Raw genomic sequence first — 20,071 nt, 5'->3', positions numbered from 1 at the left:
AAACCCCATGAAGTGAGTCATGAATGGGAAGCCATTGTGGTGTGTCATTTTGCTCAGGGTTGTATGCCGCCTTGGGTATTTCACAGAGGGGTGGAGTACAAATGCCAAACCAAACAACTAACATTTGTCATCAGAGAGACTCAGGTTCGAACTCCGACTCAGCCACAAAGCTACTGCATGATCTTGGGCCAGTCACACACTCTCAGATTAGCCTACCTAACAGGGTTGTTGTAAGAATAAAATGGGGGCAGGTGGAGAGCCAATTGCCCTCCATATATTGCTGGACTCCACATGTGTACACATGATACATTTAACACACATTTTCACAAAGAATACTGGGAACTGTAGTTTACCCTTCACAGAGCTACAATTCCCATAACCCTTAACAAATTACAGTTTTTCAGGGTGGGTGGGTGGGTGCACGCTTTAAATGCATGGTGTGTTTGCTGCCTAAAACTCCCATAATTCTTGACCAGTGGCCATGCTGGCTGGGCAATGATGGGAGAGTTGGCCCCACACCCCAGTACATACAGTCCTGAGTTTGTTGGAAGAAGAGTGGGATAAACATGAAAATGGAAAAAAATGGGCATTAGCGCAAGCAAGATTCAAGAAGACGCACGGCAGACTAATTGCTGGTTAGGGTGCTGAGGGTGGAGGGCACTGTGTTTTTACCAGGATATAGAGATACCGAAGAAGATTCTGAGAAAGGAAATTGTGCTGGGAACACATGACCTCCAAAAGCACTAAAAGGAATAAAAATGTATTATGCTGTGCTCTATGGCAGCTTTCAAAAACCATGCATGGAGAAAAAAGAACTACAGAGCCTCAGCAGAAAAATAAAAGAGAAAGCCAGGGTCAACTCCAAAGGGATATGTCAAATAACCAGCTGGTCTCTCGGGCTTTCCTAGAATGCTCCATTTACTGCTCTCACCCACGACAAAGTGCCTAATTGTGCCACCTAGAGACCAAGGCATGTTTCTGGGAAAGCAAACGCAGGAAGGAAGGTCAAGGAACACTCTGCCTGTGACCAATGCCTATTTAGGGTTCAGAAACATTTACCTAGTTCAAAATTCCAACATCAAAACAACCATCGATTATAAAGAAGTAGCTATAATGGCAGACACTCTCAGCGAAAAGCATTTTACTCAGAAAAACAGGACTATTGACCAGTAATTGTAGCAAAGATTGCAGAACAGCCTACACAAATACATTATTTATCAGACTTCATCAAGACAGCACTTGTTGGGGGCTATGGGAGCTGCAGCCAAAAAGATCAGAGGGCAACAGATTGGCAAAGGCTGAGTTAACTAATGAGTTTGCACTGAGAAACACATGGTAAAGGTACCTGCCTAATATCAACAGGCAGGGGGTTCCTGAGAGAAGGATCAATCTTTGCTAGTGCAGAACAAATGTTCTGCACTAGTGAGGTCTGTGGATGGACATAGTTTTGGAAATTGAAGATCTGGGTTCAGTCCTGCCCCTGACACAATCAACTTCCCTTAGGTTACCAACTGTCACAAGAGAGTGCTGGTCAGTAATCACACAGTACAAAGATGGAGATAGCTCTTTATTAGCAAAAACATGATCTCCACAGACTTAGTTAATGAGCAGAGCAGCTCATTCCTGGTGATCTTCCTCTAGGAAAATCAGTTGCTGAGACTGAAAGTCCCTGCTTCCTAAATCCTTCCCAGCTGTCTAAATCCTCTCCTCTTCAGGGCTTTCCCTAAGCAATCAGAAATGGCACCTGTGTGCGTGAAGCCAACCTCTCCCGCCACTCTTTTCCTGTCTCTTCTGGTTCTGGAAAACAAGATGGAGCTCATCATCGTAGGAGGGGGAGACACCTGTGTCTCTTCACCAGCTTAACTCATCTCTGCTTCTTGGTCCCCCTCCTCTTCAGCCTCCACTTCTGCCTCTGATTCTGGACTTCTCTCTGGCACAGACTCTCCCTGCTCACTAAACCTCTTCAGCTTCCAACACCCCATCTTCCCTGTCTTCTTCCTCTTACCACTTATTGTCTTCCCAACACCACTCCCTGGGCTCTGAGCCTTCTTGCCTTTGTTGTTCACCAGCTGGTTCCTCCCACTATTCCTCTGCATCCAACCAGCCCATGACACCAACTCAAATAACAGCCTCAAGTCCCCCCTCAGCTGTTAAAAATCAACAATTTGCTATTGCTCTGCCTCTTGTGGATCTGGTGAATATTACAATTGCAACATAAACTTTTCTAGAACACACCACAAGTGTGATTTTTTAAAAAACCAAAAAAAACACCATATCTTTTCAAAGCCCCAACCCTGTCCAGGTATTCTGAAGCCTGATTCTTGAGGTTTTGAAGAGCTGTCAATAAGAAGAGATCTGCCAGACCAAATGAACACTGTCCAGCAGGTGCCAATGGGAAGCTCACAAGCAGGACTGGAGTGCAGCAAAGTTCTTCCCAGATGTGATTCCTAGCAACTGGTGTTCACAGGCATACTGCCTCTGACAGTGGTGGCAGAAATAGCTATTGTGTTTAGTACCTGTGATAACCTCCTCCTCCTCCTCCTCCTCCTGCATGAATTTGTCTAATTCTCTTTTAAAGCTACCCAAACTGCTGGCCATCACTACCTCCTGCAAGATGCTCTCCAAGGATGGGGCGGCTATGGCCCACGGAGAGGAAGAGGAACCTGGGTGATATGAGCCATAGCAACACTGCCAGCGGGTTTTTGACAGTCCATGGAAGGGACTTGCCTCATTCCAAGGTGTGTCTGTTTCTAGAGCGTTGGATCCAGAGATGGCCCAAGACGTTTTGCTGTCTGAAGCAAAAGGCAAGATGCAGTCCTGCCCAAGGGTTCTGAAACAATTAATGTTGGAATGCTCTGGCCTGAAGTAATAAAAGCCGATCTTCAACTGACAGAGACTTTATTGACATCTGATATATATATATATATATATATATATATATATATATTGACTAGTTCTAGAAAAGCGAAAATCCTTCGAGTGTGGGATAAAGCAGACATAATACAACAAAACTATGTACAATAGCTTTACTGAAATAATAGACCCTGTCAGTGCTATTTTCTAGAAAAATAGATGCCGGAACTCACCATGATCTTTTCCCTAGTTCTCTTAGAATGGCAATGCCGCCTACCCGAGAGGTGCTGGAGCTGAGCTCCGGTGAGTTCCAGCTGGAAAAGAAGAAGTCCTGGACCCTCTTTATCCAATTCTGGCATAGTAAGTGTCTCCTTATAATTAATTAAGCTCAGTTTAATTCTCTACAAAATGTATTGTTCTGACCTGTTCTATCCCCTTCTGCTCCTCGCCATTTATTTATTTTTTAATTACGTTTGGTTAATTAGTTTTTGGTTTTCTTTTATTATTCTATCAATGCTAACCTTAAAATCAATGTGTGTGTGTGTGTGTGTGTGTGTGTGTGTGTGTGTGTGTGATAACTACAGCACCCTGTCTCATTCCACATACAGGATGCTTGCAGTTGAGCCTTTATTCAGCAATGCTGATGATGGGGCAGCATCCTGCACTGTACCTGAAAGCAGCGTGTAAGCTTTGGGGAGGGGGTCTAGGGAAGGCCATATGGCACAAACAGCTCTGTCCCCAAACACCTTGTGCCACCTCCCCAACATCTGCTGCTTGAGGCAGTTGCCTAATGGCTCTTTCAGGAGAGGGCAGCCGGAAGATAGCATCCCATTAGGAAATCAATTTTGGAGGCTTCCGGTCTGCTTTGCGGAGGAAATGGCAACGCCTGGGGCTTCGTCCGAGTAAGATATGGCCAACACGCAGAGATTTGTTAGAAGAAGAAGAGAAAGGTTTGAAATTAAAAAGTTATGGAAACATGAAAGATACTTTACAAAGTTGGTTGCATCACAGACAAATTAATGAGCAGTTTTAAGAAGATAACAAAAGAGGGTTTAGTTATACTATTTCAAACTTCCAAAAGGAAATTGTGGAGGGAAACAAAAAGTTATTGAAGAAAGCATATAATATTTTGCTATATGGAGAGACTTTAGATGAGATGGTAAAATTGGCACAAATAAAATGAGCTCAGGATGTTGGGCATAATACACAGTTGGAGGAATGGGAAAGATTATGGAAAACAAATTTAAAGTTTACAGATTGTATATTATTAGGAGAAAATTATTTGAAAATGATATATAGATGGTATATCACACCGAAAAAAATTGCAAAAATGTACAAAACAGGATCTAAGATATGTTGGAGATGCAAAAAGAAAGATGGTACTTTTTCATGTATGGTGGGAATGCAAGAAGGTTAAAGAATATTGGGAAATGATATATAATGAATTGAAAAAAAATGTTTAAAAAAACCTTTGTTCAAAAACCAGAATCTTTCCCACTCGGAATTTTAGATCATGATATAAGACAACAGCAGCAAGAATTTTACTAGCACAAGTATGGAAAACAGAGAAAATGCCAACAAAGGAAGAATGGCAAGCCAAGCTTATGGACTACGCGGAATTGGCTAAGCTGACAGAGCGGATACATGAGAGAGACAACATTGATTTCTAAAAGGAGTCAGAACCATTTATAAACTATATAAAAAGACAGTATAAAGGTTTGGACTTATTGGGAGGTTTTGACTAAACTTTCACAACTATATAAGAGGTAAAACCAGCAGGGTATAGAATTTGTTTAATAAATCAATACGGAAATACGGGGGAAGACAAAGAGGGGGGAGGGGAGAAATATTGATATATAAATTGTTCAATTAAGATTTGTGGAAAATTTGTTGTTACGATTTGAAAATTAAATAAAAAAAATTTTTTTTAAAGGAAATCAATTTTGCACAGTGTCAGAATCAGGTCTTTAGGGTGGTGACACATACCTTTTGGAACTCCCTGCTGCTGCATGTTAGACAGGCGCCACCATCTCTTTTGTCTTTTTGGCTAAAGATGCCTCTCTTTCAACAAGCCTTCAAAAATCTTTATCCTAGTTGCCAGCATCTGCTTTGAGTTCAAATTGATTTTACGTCTGTATGTCCTGTTGTTGTTTTAAATTCTTTTAAAAATTGCTATTATGCAAGTAATTGCTTTAACTGTTTTTATCGATGACTGTTTTATCTATGTTATTATACCGCAAATCGCTATGAGATCTCTCATGGGAAGTGATTCATGAATGAAATAACAATATGAACAGCATCTGCTTTTTAGTGTTTTAAACTCTCTCTTTTTGCTACATTTACTGTACATCTTAAGACGGTTGTGTAGAAAGCGATTAATGATTTTATGAGTTCAAAACCGACAGATACCTTTAAAAGCAAAACAAGACGGAAACAAAACAGACACGCATGGCAGAGACCCATTCATCCAGATGGGAAATCCCACTGAAACAAATACATCTTTGGTTGTTTCCTGTTTAAAAGATAAGAGCCTGCTGGATTAGTTTAGTAGTTGTTTTTAGTCTAGCACAGGGGTAGCCAAACTAAGGCCCAGGGGCCGGATGTGGCCCAATAGCCTGCTCAATCTGGCCCACAGACGGTCCAGGAATCAGCGTGTTTTTACATGAGTAGAATGTGAGTTTTTATTTAAAATGCATCTCTGGGTTATTTGTGGGGCATAGGAATTCGTTCATCCCCCCCCCCCCCCCGTCCACCACATGGTCTGAGGGACAGTGGACCGGCCCACGACTGAAAAAGGTTGCTGACCCCTGGTCTAGCATCATCTTACAGTGGCCAACCAGATGTCTGTGGGGAGCCCACAAGCTGGACCTGAGCACAAGAGCACTCTACTATTCCACAAAACAAGGGCAGACATTATTATTGAAGTTCATGAAGATGATGATGGTGATGACTGGGCTGGCCTTGGTCAATTTCCACAGCTAAGGCTGGAATGGGCTAAAGTGAGGATTCAGGGGAGGGGTGTGGTGGCATCCCTCCATGTAAGAATCTGGGCAAGTTATATTTTATGTGATCACAGAAATGGAACAGCAGGTGTGTCATGGAGCGAAGAGGTGGAGCTACAGAGCCACACCTGCTGCTGTTAGGCAGGTGGGGACTGTCTTAGCCTGGCTAGGAAACCTGTATCTCTCCAGAAACTGCTGGATTTCCACTTTCCTTCCTGACCCTTGGCCATTCTTGCTTATGGGACTTATGGTAGTTCATTTCCAGGAACACGTGGAGAGCTACAGACGTTTGCCATCTCTGTCTCAGGTAGAGAAGAGAATGGTTGAAGCAGGGGGTGCAAAGGCTGCAAGAAGCACTTGCACCCCCCCCATACTCCTCCTATGCCCTGCCGACTTAGCACAAGTAACTGTGCAGTGGCACCCTACAGGTAGGAAGTGCCCCATAGCTTGCCAATACACCTCTGATGCCAGGGAGAAGAAGCCTGCAAACAGGGCCTGACAGCAAGAGCGCTCTCCTCTTTTGGGGTTTCCAGCAACTGGTATTCAGAAGCATTTTCTGCCTCCAACCCTGAAAGGAGAACACAGAAGCCCAGGTTGGTGGCCATCCTCTCCCCTTCTCCAAAAGTCATCCAAGCTGGTGACCACCGCTGCCTCTTATGGGGAGCAAAGCAGACGACCTAGACAGCACGGGGCCCGTGGCCGGGGCACGATCAGGAGTTCGAAGATGACACAACGCGCGCGCTTAAAAGCCTGCGAGGAGGGGCGGCCCAGGGCCGACATTCCTTTGTCACTTCTCAACGAGCCACCATCGCTAAAAATAGCTTGCCGGGAGAGGCTGTGGGGGCTTTTCCACCCTCCGTCACGGTGACTGCCAGAACCAACTCATCGTGGCAGACGCCCTGCCTGGCACAAGGCAAGCTGGACAGCACCAGAGAAAGAGGTCTCGCTCCCACTCCGCCCAGGCTGCTGCGGGGCTTCTTGCTCCGCCCCCTGCCCCCGCGCCGTGCCGCCGCCAAAGCAGCCTGGCGTCCCGCACCGCTCCCTGCCCAACGCGTGGCTTTCGCTCACGCCAGCCGGGAAACTCGGGCTTCCTCCCACCACCTCTCGCCACCTCCAGGCTCTGCTGCTTTCTCCATTCGCCTTCCCGCCCCGCGCTCCCTCCTTCCCACATCCTCCTCTGAGAACTCCCTTCCCTCCTCCGCCTCCGCCTCCCAGAGCCAGGATGAAACTCAATTCCTCTCCCGAATAGAACAGGAGTAGCCATAGCAACCTCCCCCTGCCAACCTCCCCACCTCCAGCGCTTCTCCGTCCCCATAATTTCACATTCTCCCACCCCGCCCACCTCCCCACAGTTACCTTCCTATGGAAATGAGCCCTGCCGCCCATGGCTGCCCATGGCTGCCCCCCCCCCACTGGCGCATCCGTCTCTAATACCCCAGGAACCCCCTTGCCACCTCTCCTGTCCCCCAATGCCGCCTCCACCCGCCCCAAATTTCTTTTCTTTTTTGAAGTCACATTCCTAACTTCGCCACCCACTCCTTTTGCCTCAGGCAACCTCGGAGGCCGGTCGCTTTCAGATGCCCTGAGACATCCCCAACCCAAGGCTCCTCTTCGCTTTCTTGCCCCTGAAGAACTTCGCAGCTGGAGCATCAGCTAAACAACTGGAACCAGAAGAATGGGGGGGGGGCTCTTCTCCACGCCACCCACCCACTCCTGGGAAATCAAACTTTATAACCTAGATATTGCCTACACACACACACACACACACACACACAGGGCTGCAGCTCAGTGGCAGAGCAGTTGCTTTGCATGCAGAAAATCCCAAGTTAATTCCCTGGCATCCCCAGGTTGGGCTGGGATGCCCGTGTCCCCCCCCCCCAAAAAAAAACCCCCCCCGGAGAGCCACTGCCAATCAAGCATAGACAATAGCTGGTCTAGGAGGACCAAATGTCTGACAGCACAAGGCGGCTTCCCTATGTTCCTCTCAGATGCACTGGGCCATAGCTCAGCAGCAGAGCGCCTGCTTGGTATGCAGAAGGCCCCAGGTTCAATCCCCAGCCTCTCCAGTCAGAGCTGGGAATATCCCTTGCTTGAAACTTTGGAGGGCTGCTGCCAGTCTAGCATAGACAATGCTGAGCTGGCTGGGCTGACAGTCTGGGTCTGTATAGGACAGCTTCCCATGTTCCTCCTCTATACATAGATGCAAATTCATAAAAAACCCCAAAATAAATAAATGTGCCTTGTCACAATGGGGGGAACAGCAACCAGGTCTCCTGTTTAGATGCTAGTTGTTGATGGGCATCTTCAAGGCTCCTGGTGTCCCTTCTGGAAATCTTGCCTGTTTGAAACCCTGGAGAGTTGCTGCCAGTCAGTGTAGAAAACACTGGGCTAGGTATGGCTTGATTCAGTTTAAGGCAGTGTCCTGTGCTCCATGTCCACAAGTCGAGGTCAAGGTCTGCCCCCTCCAGAGTCTTAAGGATCAGCTACTAGCCAATTCAGCCTTTTCACATTTTGGCTGCCTGGTTTTGATACAAGGGCATGAGACTATTTCATCCACAGTAGAAAAAAATCAGTGTGTGTTACAATTAGCGCAGGCATAGTCTAACTTCCACCATAAGAAGAGCCCCACTAGATTAGACCAATCCAGACCAACATAGTGTCTGAGCACCTGCTTTTCATGCAGAAGGCCCCAGTTTCAATCCCTGGCATTTCCAGGTAGGGCTGAAAGGAAACCCTTGCCTGAAACCCTGGAGAGCCACTGCCAGTCCGTGTAGACAATATGGAGCTAGATGGATCAAGGGTCTGGCTCAGTAGCAGCTTCCTATGCCCCTGTTTAAATCAACCCTTTTTTCAGAACCATGCAGAGTGGAATCTTGCTTTGTTTTTCAGGGGAAGAGTCCTAGCTCAGTGACAGAACACCTGCTTTGCATGCAGAAGGTCCAAGGTTCAACCTCCAGGTAGAACTGGTGTCAATCATTGTAGACAAAGCTGCCATCGTCATCACCACCATCACCATTATTTACCCACCCTTCACCCCAAATTCCCAGGGCGGGTCACAACAATTTAAAATGCAACATTGAAAACCATTCAAAACAAATTGCAATCACGAGAATAAATTGCGTGAATCATAGAGTTGGAAGGGGCCCCATGGATCATCTAGTCCAGTCCACTGCAATGCAGGAATATGCACCCATACGGGGCTCAAACCTGTGACCTTGGAGTTATCAGCACCACGATCTAACCAACTGAGCTAACCGAGATGGGTGACAACCATTTAAAATGCAACATTAAAAATCATTCAGAACAATCACAAGAATAAGATGGGATTCTAAAAATATGCAGCTTAGGTGTTAAAGGGCTGAGCAAGAGGGACTTGTCCCTACAGAGGTGCCTAAGGGTGGGAAGCCCACAAGTAGGGCAATAGCTTTCTACTGCTGTTGCTCCCCAGGAAAATGGTATTCATAAGGTATACTGCTTCTGAGGATGGAGGTACAATATACTGTAGCATCATGAACATATTTGAGTTGTCTCCTTAGGTGGGTAAAAATGTCAGAACTTCTGGGCCAACATCTTCTGGCTGAAAGCAGCATTTCAGAAAGAGACCCGCGTTGGAGGAGGTGGGAGGCAAAAGCAGTTCCATCTCCACCTGGTGCTCTGACACCCCACCCCACCTCCTGGGATCCAAGCAGCAGGCAGGGATCCTAACAGTTGTCATTCACTACCAACCTTCTCTGGTTGCCCCATATTTAGGACCCAATGCACAAACCTATGCACACACATTAATGGGGGGGGGGGACGCGAGCTAATTGATATCAAGCACAGATACCTAATTAACCCATTACAAATGCCTTGGACTCGCATACATTCCAGGACAAACATAGATGCGCACACACAAGCAGCTTTCTTTTGGGTCTGCTTCCCCTTTCTGTCACATCACCTGTGCCCCCCTCCAGGTTGGCTTGCCAACAGTGGCAAAGTGCCTGTCCACTCCCTAGCAGCAGCAACCTGCCCCCCTCCTCCCACAGAGCTGGGTGGGGCTGAAAGTGCAGTGGTGACAGCTCTGTGATAAGGCCATGCTCTCTTCCCATTGGAATCACTTCTGTAAATAGCTCAGTGGTAGAGCATCTGCTCTGCATGCAGAATGCACCCCCAGGGTTCAATCCTCAGTCTCCAGGTAGTGCTTCTTATGTCCCCAGCCTGAAACCTTGGAGAGTCACTGCCAGTCAGAGTAGACAATCCTGAACTGGATGAACTAATGGCCTAACTCCGCATAAGGCAGCTTTTTACGTAACTTAATTCTGCTTGCAGAACCTGGCATGCCCGACTGCAGAATTTCCCTAAGGATAAGGGAGGGAGGGAATATTCCTATGGATAGAGAAGGGAGGGCATGTTTAAAAGTAACACTGCAGAAGATGAAAGGCCTCTTCTTCCCTGCCCGACCCCACATTACAGGGTTGATAGATGAATAAGGCTTGCTGACATCAACTCCAGTGGGGCACAGGAGAAGCCCGAGAGGTAGGCCTCAGAACCTCCACGCTGCGTTTTCAGAGCTCGCATATGCGAGAGATTTCGCTCACATGCTTCTGCTGCTCCGCTGCAAACTACAGGCCAGAAAAGGGGAGCACTGGGTGATAACCGGGTCGATGAGGGGAGTCGGTGCTCAGAGGGGTGTTGTCCACCCCCACCCCCTTCTGAGAGCGGGTGGGAAGGCTGCATAGCTGCAGAGGAGGAGGAGGCGGTGTTTGGGAGCATCGCATACGCTTGACTTTTGAGCGGGGCAGAAAGGAACTTGTAGAGGTTCTGGCTCTGTGTCAGAGGCTCCCAGCAGGCGGAGGGCAAGCACATATCATCATCATCACCACCATCATCATAGCCTGGAAATAGCCTTCTGCCCGCGCATGCACGCCTGCGCGCACGCGCACACACACACACACACACACGCTTCTGAGCACGTGTGGCAGAAAGGGGGCAGTGAGGGGCAAAGCTCCACCTTCCCTTTTTGCCTAAGAGGGAGCGACACCCCTTCCCCAAACACGCGCGCACATTCTCTCTCTCTCTCTCTCTCTCTCTCTCTCTCTCTCTCTGATGCTTGGCAAGCAATTACAGGTAATACCAACCAGCAGCCGCCCCCGGGCTCTGCTCCCCACTGACTGTCAGCCTGGCGCGGCAGAGGAGGAGAAAGAGGGAGAGAGATGCTTGGCGCTCGCTCCTTCCTTGTCTGAGGCAGCTTAGCAGAGCGCACTGCCTACACGCACTACACCCCAGTGAGCAATTCTGCCTGCTCCGGTCCAGCACATGCTCAGGCGCAGCGCACATCTTCGCGTCGCGTACTGTGCATGCAGCGTGCACGACCAGGGCCAGCCCTCGTTCTGCCTGATGGATGGCTGGGGGGGGGGGGCACGTTTCTTTAGGCAATCAGATCTGGCTCTTTCTTTCTTTCCTGGCAGCGTTCTTTGACCAGCACTGCTCGGTTGGACAGCAATATCAGCAGAAGAGCTGTTCTCATTCTCTCTCTATCCCCCCCACCCCACCCGCGCGCATCTTATCACTGCCATCTTGGGAGGGATGCTTGCACTTCCTGAAATCCATCTGACAGCCAAACGGGAGAGGGTGAGGCAGGAGGCACCCCCCCGACACACACACACACACCACATTCCCCCAGTGTGGTCCTCCAGGTACTTAAACCTATGGCAATGGGACACATTGAGGGTACAAACGCCAGGAGAAAACATGGAGAAATGGGATTAGGCAAAGCAGGGGTCTCCGTTGCCAAGGTGGATGCGTGGGTTTGGGATGAAGAATACAGCGGGGGCGGATGGGTCATCGGAGTGCATCTGCCTGGCCCACCTGCTCACCCGCCCTGGCACATTCTGACCCCCGCTCGGAGGCTGGCAGAAACCAGACGACCTCGAGTGGGAGGTGGTGATGACAGCCCGGAGAACGTGGCAGGCTCAGGAAAGGTGGTGGACAAACCCAGCCTCCATTTTATTGCCTCGCAAAGCATGCGGGCTCCATCCATTTTCTCAGCTGGCTGGGGTGTGCGCGGGGTGGGGGTGGCTGCCGGTGCAGGAGGCAAATAAGGGAGGGGATGTCTTCCAGGTCCTTGGAGAAGGAGCCGGGAGATGGGAAAGAGGGTAAGAGCCTCAGCTGGATTATATAAGAAGGAGATAGACATGGAGCAGTGGGGCAAAGAGGTGCCCGCAGCTGATTGGGTGTGCGGGTGCCCTCCCGGGCACGCTAGTAAGGGTAGCACAAACCCTGGCGCCGTGGGTAAGCCATGTGCCCAAAAGAAAAGCCCCCTTCCGCCTGGCAGGGATGCCATTCTCCGGACTAGCGCCTTGCCCTGCCTTTTTCTCCTCTTCCGAAGAGTCACCCACCTGTTCATACCAGTCGCGGTTAGAGCAGGTACACTCGGGCCACCAGCCGGGGCTGCCTCCGTTCATCTTGGGGGTCCCGCCTCCACCTCCTCCGCAGCTCTTGGCCGGGCCCTGCTTCGGGGGCGCAGGGGGCGCGTTGTCGCAGCGGGAGGTGGGGATGAGCTTGCCCTTGCCGCGGGCTGTGGGGGTGGCGCCCCCTGCCTGCGAGGGCAGGGTCTGCGAGCCGTAGCCCCCATACCCGCCCGCGTACTGCTGCTCCTGCTGCTGCCACTCGCCGTAGCTGGGGGGCTCCATGCGCCGGAGAGCCGCCATCCTCGTCACCTCGTAGCATTCCGGGCACCGGCAGCAGTGGTGGTGCTTGTGCATCTTGGCGTCGCCGTCCAGCCGAGCCTGCCTACGCGCAGCAACCCAGAAACAATGGGGAGGATGGGGGGAGAGCCCCCCACCACCACCGCCACCACCGTCTCCCCTCCGCCTCCTCTTCCTCCTCGCGGCGCGGGGGGAGGGCAAGCAGCGAGCGCGCACACCCCGGTTAGTTCCGAAGGCGCAGCGTCGTCAGCGCATCATCGCGGCGGCATCGCCGCATCGCCCAGCCCTTCAGCCCCTGCCAAGCCGGAGGAATAAAAAGGAGAGGTTTTACTGAAGCGGCAGCGGCAGCCTCCCCTTGCGTGTCGTCGGCCGCTGCTGCGTGGATCGGTCGCCCAGGCAAAGCAAGCCCCGTTCCTCCCCAGGCGAGGTCAGGCGCCAAGGCAGGCGCTGCTGCGAGGCAGCGGCGGCTTCACCCGGGCCGGTAGGATGGCGAGGATGCTGAGGACGGTGCTGATGCTGCGTTCGGTCCCTAGACGGGAAAGGAAGGAGGCGAGCGCATCCCTGGCTCTCCAGCCTCCCCGCTCTGCGCGCCGCAGCCAATGAGAGCACGGGACCGCGGCAGCGCCGATAATGTTAATGGGGGGGTCCTTAAAGGCACAGAGGCAGCCCGCCGAGGTTTCCCTTAGCTTGACATTTCTCGCTTCTCCAACCAACCCCCGCACGCGTTTTATCTTCACTACAGCCTTGTAAGGTACGTCAGTCTGAGATAAGGCTACTGCCTCAAGGCCACCCAGCCAGCTCTGCCGTCACTGCTCCGGGGGAGGTAATTTGACTTCTCAGGTCTTCATAGGGAATTCTAACCCCCTGCACCAAGCTGGGTTCTTAAGCATATTAGGACCTCGGGTTCCAAGTGGGTTTACGGGACTGCAATGCAAGGTAGGGATCAGTCAGACCAGAAGCCCAGGGACAGCTCGCTGGGTGAACCTGGACCAGTCTGACCTGCCTTCCAGGGTTGTTGTGGGACAAAATGGAGGAAGGGAACTATTACTTTGCCTTGGGCTCATTGCAGGAAAGGTGGGATACATAGAATCACAGCGTTGGATGGGAACCTGAGGATCATTTCTAGTCCAGCCCCCTGCAATGCAGGAATATGTAGCTGCCCCGTACAAGGATCGAACCTGTGCCCTTGATGTTACCAGCACCATGCTCTAACATCTATCCAGTGGTCTGATCTATCCAGTGATCACATATAGAATATTTAACGGAACAAACAAATCTGTGCAGAGAACTAGTTCTGGGACTAAGAGAGGGCACTCCCCCCTCCCCCACCCCCTTCAACAATCTAAAGCTCCCACATCCCTAGGCCTGCCCTATTGCATTCTGATCTCCTATGCCAGGACACAGTGTTCATTCCTCCATTCCGACTTGCAAGACTTAACTACCCTTTTGCCCAGGGTTAGCAACACGGTTCCCTCCAGAGGTTGCATCTATGGGCTTAGTTGCCCCCCCCCAAAAAACCCTAGGCCTGCTAGTAGTCAAAAAGGTGGCATTTCTTCACTCAGCACAGACCTCCCTGCATATTCTTCCCCCACCTACGAGAAAAACACCACCCATTTTCAGCCCACCTGCTTGCATTTCTTCTCCAATCCTCTTCTCGCTTAGTAGGTGTGAGTGGGAAAGAAGCAAATCACCATTCCATAATGTCGGAAGCTGGCCCCACAAAAGCTGAGATCTGCGTGATTAACTTTTAAGACTGTATGCATGATCCAGCTCAATCTAGACCCACATTTAGAATATGGAAAGGGTGGAGGTGGGGTGGGGTGAACTGGTGGTGTCAGATCAGGAATCTGGGGCACAAGCCCAGGGCCCCACTCAGCAGAATCAGTTCCCTGCCTGGAGATGCTGGGAACTGAACCCTGGACCTTTTGCATGCAAAGCAGATGCTCTACCACAGAGCTAACTTATTCTGTAGCAGTTTCCTCTTGTGCATAAGCTACTGCTTCCATATCATGCTTCAAGGGAAAGAGCCACCAGCTTCCGTACTGTTGGGGGAGGGGGGTTTGCTTGACCTTCCCTGCTGGATTGTTGGGCAATACATCACATTCCTAAGGTGCTTGGAAACAGGGGCCAAATCACAAAGGGTGGAAAGAATGAACCTGGAAAAAGAGGACAGAAAGGAGGTGAGTTGTCTCAGCTCACAATCTTACCCCCAAAGAAGGGTCTGATACCAGAGGTGTACCTAAGGGTAGCCTAGGTTGGCCCCCACCAAGGGTGCAGGCCTGGGGCAGATGTGCAAAATTCATACCTCTCCACTGTGGCTCATAGTGGCTAGGAGCCCCCCCCCATCCACCTGCATGCTCCCCAGGCCATTCTTCCACTGCTCTGGGTGGCCAGGCAAGATGTCTAAGCTCCTTTGGGTACCTTGGCAGAGCTCCTTGCCAAGGGCACAAGGGAGGAGGAGGCTGATATAGCACCTCACCAAGGATGCAAGGGAGCCTAAGTATGCCTCTGCCTGTTACCTTCCTGTGCCCTCCCAAAACTGACACACATGGCTGCAAGAGAGATGCTTTGAGTAGAAAGCGATGCTGTAAAACTTCCTGGGTTTCAACTTAGAGGGAAAGCGAAATACTACTGCAAATCCTCAATGTTCATATAATGCAACAGACACCTCACAGGCTTAGCCAGCCAGAGGCTTCCAATGTGATGGGCTGAGGCTTTAAGGTGCCACCTGTCTTAAAAAGAGAAAGTAAGAAAAGAAAAGCCCTTCTGGATCAGACTAAGGGGGTGGGCACCTAGTCTAACACCCTGTGCTCACAGTGGTCAACCATCTAGATACCTGTAGGAAGCTAACAAGCAGGAATCTGAGTGCAACAGCAACTCTCCCTCCCTGTGGTTCCCAGCTGCTGGTGCTGAGAGGCAGTCTGCCTCTAACAGTGGGTGTCTCTGGAGGATGTGCTAACCCACCACTCAGAATTTTAGGGGAAATTGGCCCTTCCCGCGCGGGGGCAGTCCCAGAGCAGCCCTACAGCCCCAGAACATTCCACAGCAATCTATTGTCTGTACTCTGGGATGATAAAACTGGTGTGGCAATGTCACACAGACCTTTGGGAAAACAGCCAGGCCAACAGTGAATGGGAGGGGAGCAGAGTAGCAATGGAGAGCTAGGCTGTTCCTGCAGCCACCCCCTGCTCTTTCTCCTTTAAATAAGGGACGTAATGCAGCAGATTTCTGAATGGCTGCTCCCTCCTCTTCCCTGCCCACTCACCCGCTAGCCAATCAGCAGGAGAACTGGAATTGCAGCAGCCAACAGTTCTTAAAGGCACCCAGGCCCTAGAAACCATTTTTAGGTTTTCTGTTGCTTGCAGAAGAAATATTCTGCCACTGTTACCTTGGAAAAGGAGGTTTGGCTAAATCTTTCCCCAGCTCTGCCATGTGTGCAGCCTAGCCTCTAATAAGTCTGTTATGAAGGGTACATTTCTCATCAGAAGCAATAGCTGTGCATTTGACAGCCGCCTCGCAGTCCAGCCCAGGGACCAACACACATTCCTGAATGTGCCATGTGGATACATGGAGGAAGAAACTGCATAAAACAGCAGTGGGGATTTTTATGATGTCGCTAATTATACAATTTTATGAGAATTACTTTAACGTTTCTGTTTATTATGTATTAGTGCCAGCCTCATACCCAGTGTTGCTTGGGAATTATAAGAAACTCCCCCCCACCCCCCAAAAAACCCAGTGCAGTTTTGCAATCAGTGCAACTTTCAGAGGTTTAGCTAGCCATTTTGATTCAAGCTGGCATCCAATTGCATCCAAACTAAGCCAAAAACCTCCGCCTTGATCTCAGGAGCCATCATGCAAAATTTGACCATTGCAAGTGTCCCAATGCACAGCAAGGAGGCAAACAAACAGTATTCCAAAATATACTGTAGATTATTATGTTTCCGTAGCACTTTAAAAAAAAACCCCACCACCCTGTGATCATTTTTGCTGAAGGATAGCACATAATTTTTTAAATAAATAATAAAATGAATTGCAACAGCATTTTCACCTGATATCACAGGTGTGAATAAAACAACAAAGAGTACTGTGACACACCTTAAAGATGACACAGATTTACTATTTCGTGATTACAATCCTGCAAAACTGTGTATGCTGGAAGCTGCCACAAGACCATTTGCTGTTTTTGCTGTGACAGGCTGAGTTACCCCTCCAGCAGACATGGATATGTATATCAAAGGGAGCAGCAGAGCACAATTCAAACTCTAAGCTCTGCTGCTGCAAGGAGGCCCCAGAAAGCCAACCTCTTGGTTTCCCATGGGATGGAAAGGAATCCAGAAATCTCCAGGAAGGGGGCCTAGGCTCACAAATAATGCCACTCTTTTGCCGGACACCAAGCACCATATAGATTAGGTATGGGGAAAATTCCAGCCCTCCAGATGTGGCTAAGCTGCAACTCCCATCATCCCTGGCACCTGCTGGAGAGCTGAAAAGTTCTCCCACACCTGAGATAGATACTCAGGTGCAGGGTAGGGGAAGTGCTCCTCGCTCACTGAGTCTACCTCCTCACTGTAGAAACCCAGGAGGCTCCTGTGAATGAATGGGGGAGCACCCTCAGCTAATGCCTACTGTGCCACTTCTGAGTGTGCCACCCCTGGGGAGGTTACCACTTTTTCTCTCTTTACTTTGGAGTTAATTACGCTGGCCTTCCATTTCCTTTGTGGTGATCCACAAAAGGAAAATCCCTTTTAGCCTAGCCTGCGGTTGCTTTTGCGTTATTTCGAGAGTCCTGGTATAGGTACCAGTCATGGGTTGTTGTTGTTTTGGGGAGTGGGGAGGAAATCCTCAGCCTGCAGAGGATGCGAAGGCTGTGATGGTGAGGAGGAGGGTGAGGCTAGATGAGGATGCCAGAGAGATGCAGGGAGGGGTGGCAGAGGGAGGTGAGGGCGTTGGGCCAAGCTGCTAATCTACACAAGTTTAATTTTAACTCAGCAGCTGCAAGCTCCCTGCTCATCCTGAGGAACTTGGTGGGGAGTGGGGGTGGGGAGGAAGATGGGAGAAATGTGATTGAGGAAGAATTAAAGGACTCGGGTCACAAAACTGTAAATTTGGGCTTCTAACTTCTCCAGTCTTATTCGTTTCCCAACATTCCCACATCGGATTACGAAGAGGGTTCTACACCCCCCTAAAACTCCACGGCTAAGTGGAGGTTTGCACCTAAGTCTCCTAGGTGCAGCACTTTAACCACTGACCCGCATTGCTCTCTCAGCTTTCTCAGACAAATTCGACAAGGTGTGATAGCCTGGATGCAGAAGCTGTGAGGCACATGAAGCACGCCACGCGTAGGCAACTATCACATGCAGAAATGAAATAACCATATTTTGAGTTTGACCTGTTTTCGTACTGCTCACTATTTTTAAGATTCCTTTGTAGATACTCCTCTCAAACTGCATACAAAGTTGACACCAGCAGGGCTTGCCTGCTCCATCTTGGTGGTGTGGAAGAGCATCTCTGGTTGGTTTGCAGATGTTCACATGTGTTCAGCTTCCACCTGCAGTTTGCAGCTGGTAGTAAGAAGTGGACAACATCTGCACGGAAGCCCTGCACTACACGGCGGTTTCCTCCTAGCAATTAAGCCCCAAAGTGTATTTCTGGTTGTGGCGTCACTTTTCATATTTCTTAGCACCACAGCAAATTTAGTCCAGGGCAAAACCAGTGTTGCAAGGCTACTTCAGATTCTCACAAAACAACCTGCTTTTGTAGGCTACACACACGTCTCTGGAGCTCTGCTCCCCATGGCTGGTAGCATTAGGATGAAACAGCAAGAGCTGCAGTTAATTTGTCACCCAATAACTGCCTGCCAAAATACAATGCAAATCTGTGTTAGCTGTGAATATAAGCAGCTGCCTTATAGCCATTCAAGTCATTGATCCATCTAGCCCAGTACTGCCTGCCCTGACTGGCAGCAGCACTTCAGGTTTATAGACAAGGGTTTTCTCCCAGCCACACCTGGAGCTGCCAGGGATTGAATCTGAGCTTTTCTGCATGCAACGGAGATGCTCTACCATTGAAGCACCCAACCATTATGTGCTGTTATTTCCAGAAAAGCAGTGTAAAGAGGACCTGCTCTTACTCTCTCATCTCCCCATTTCTTGGCATAAATGCACGTAATCATCTACCACTGAGATGAGCCTCCTCAGGTGTAAGGGAGGCAGCAAGGGAGGCCTGGACCGGTTCATTGCTGACACTGACCAGGGCCCTCTGATAACATGGATGCAGCTGGGCCATTTTTTTACTCTGGATTCACTAGGTGATGCATTGCATGGGTTGATAATGTGGGGCATATGAGCCTTCCATGGCACCCATAGAGTGCTGTCCTCACTGCTCGTCAATCTTGTTGAAGTTAGGCTTGTAAGAAATATTAATATTATTGATATCATTAGTATTAGACTTGTTGGTCACTCGATCCCATAGATTTCCAGGCGACTTGCAACAGAATAGAATAGCAGCAGTGATGGCAATCAACACCACTGCATCCCATGCCAAATCTGATCAATGCCCTAAATGATCACTGGATCCTAGTGAGGTTCAATTTTTACTCATCCGAGAGTCGGTGGAATGGAGAGTAAGAAAAACCACAGATCTTTGTTTAGGCTACAGGGCTGTTTTCTGCAACTCAGATTGGAACGTCAAGGTCTCCTGGAACCTTATCGAAAGCAGGAAATATGTGCACAACTGTAAGATGTTGGATCAGCCCAATGACCCACCGCATCCAGCATTCCTCCTCTCGCAGAGGCCACCCGGGTGCTTCAAAGGAAAGCTGGCAAGCAGGAACCGAGCACAAGAGCACTCTGCCCTTCTGCTAGCATTAGAAAACATTCCTGCCTCCAACTATGGAGGCAGGGCATAACCATCATGGCCAGTAGCCATTGATAGCCCTCTCATCCTCCATGAATTTGCCTATTTCTCTTTTGAAGCGGTCCAGGTTAGCGGCCATCACTGTCTCTTGGGGAAACAAGTTCATGGATTAACTTTGTACTGCATGAAGAAGGACTTTATTTGATCCGTCCTGAATCTGCCAATATTCAGGTTCACTGGATGTCTGTGAGTTCTAGTGTTATGAAAGAGGGAGGGAAACTCTTCTCCATGCCATGCTTTGTTTTACAAACTTCTATCATGTTGCCTCTTACTTGCCTTTTATCTACACTAAAAAGTCCCAAGTGCTACAGCCACAAAGGACCAAACAAGCTTGTACAAGAGAGACATAGACATGCTGCAGTGTCACCCATCTTGATCCATCATGGCTGCTCTGCTGAGCGCACAGAACATACCGTAACTGCTGGATGTGATATAGTTGAAGCCCCGGCATGATGGCCCAGAATAACAGAGGCCTGCTGTAGCCAACAGAAGGCTTTCCCCAAACCCATCTACAGTGGTAAAGAGCTGACATGGTGTGTGGGGGGTGGGATTTAGGAGGAGAGAGACAACTGCCTCTTCTCTAGCTGCCACCCTCCCCCAAATCTCCCCCCA

At 49.6% G+C, this 20,071-nt stretch overlaps 1 protein-coding gene across 9 annotated transcripts in view; it reads right to left on the bottom strand.

The window, feature by feature from the left end:
* The window catches only part of DLG3 (discs large MAGUK scaffold protein 3), a 110,253-nt gene that overhangs the window by 62,884 nt on the left and 27,298 nt on the right, over nt 1–20,071 (bottom strand). The window contains exon 1 of one of the 9 annotated variants that reach the window (XM_053373178.1): nt 12,233–13,095. The exons of 7 other annotated variants lie outside the window; for them this stretch is intronic. In XM_053373178.1, coding sequence (XP_053229153.1) covers nt 12,233–12,598 — 366 coding nt within the window. In that variant the 5' untranslated portion in view covers nt 12,599–13,095. Of the gene's footprint in view, nt 1–12,232; nt 13,096–20,071 lie in introns of those variants that run through there. One more of the 9 variants, XM_053373176.1, reaches the window with a different exon arrangement.

The sequence above is a fragment of the Podarcis raffonei genome, chromosome Z, assembly GCF_027172205.1.
Source record: "Podarcis raffonei isolate rPodRaf1 chromosome Z, rPodRaf1.pri, whole genome shotgun sequence".
Taxonomy (NCBI): Eukaryota; Metazoa; Chordata; class Lepidosauria; order Squamata; family Lacertidae; genus Podarcis; species Podarcis raffonei.
The sequence above is the reverse complement of the archived record's forward strand: the minus strand, read 5'-3'. Positions and strand labels throughout refer to the sequence as shown.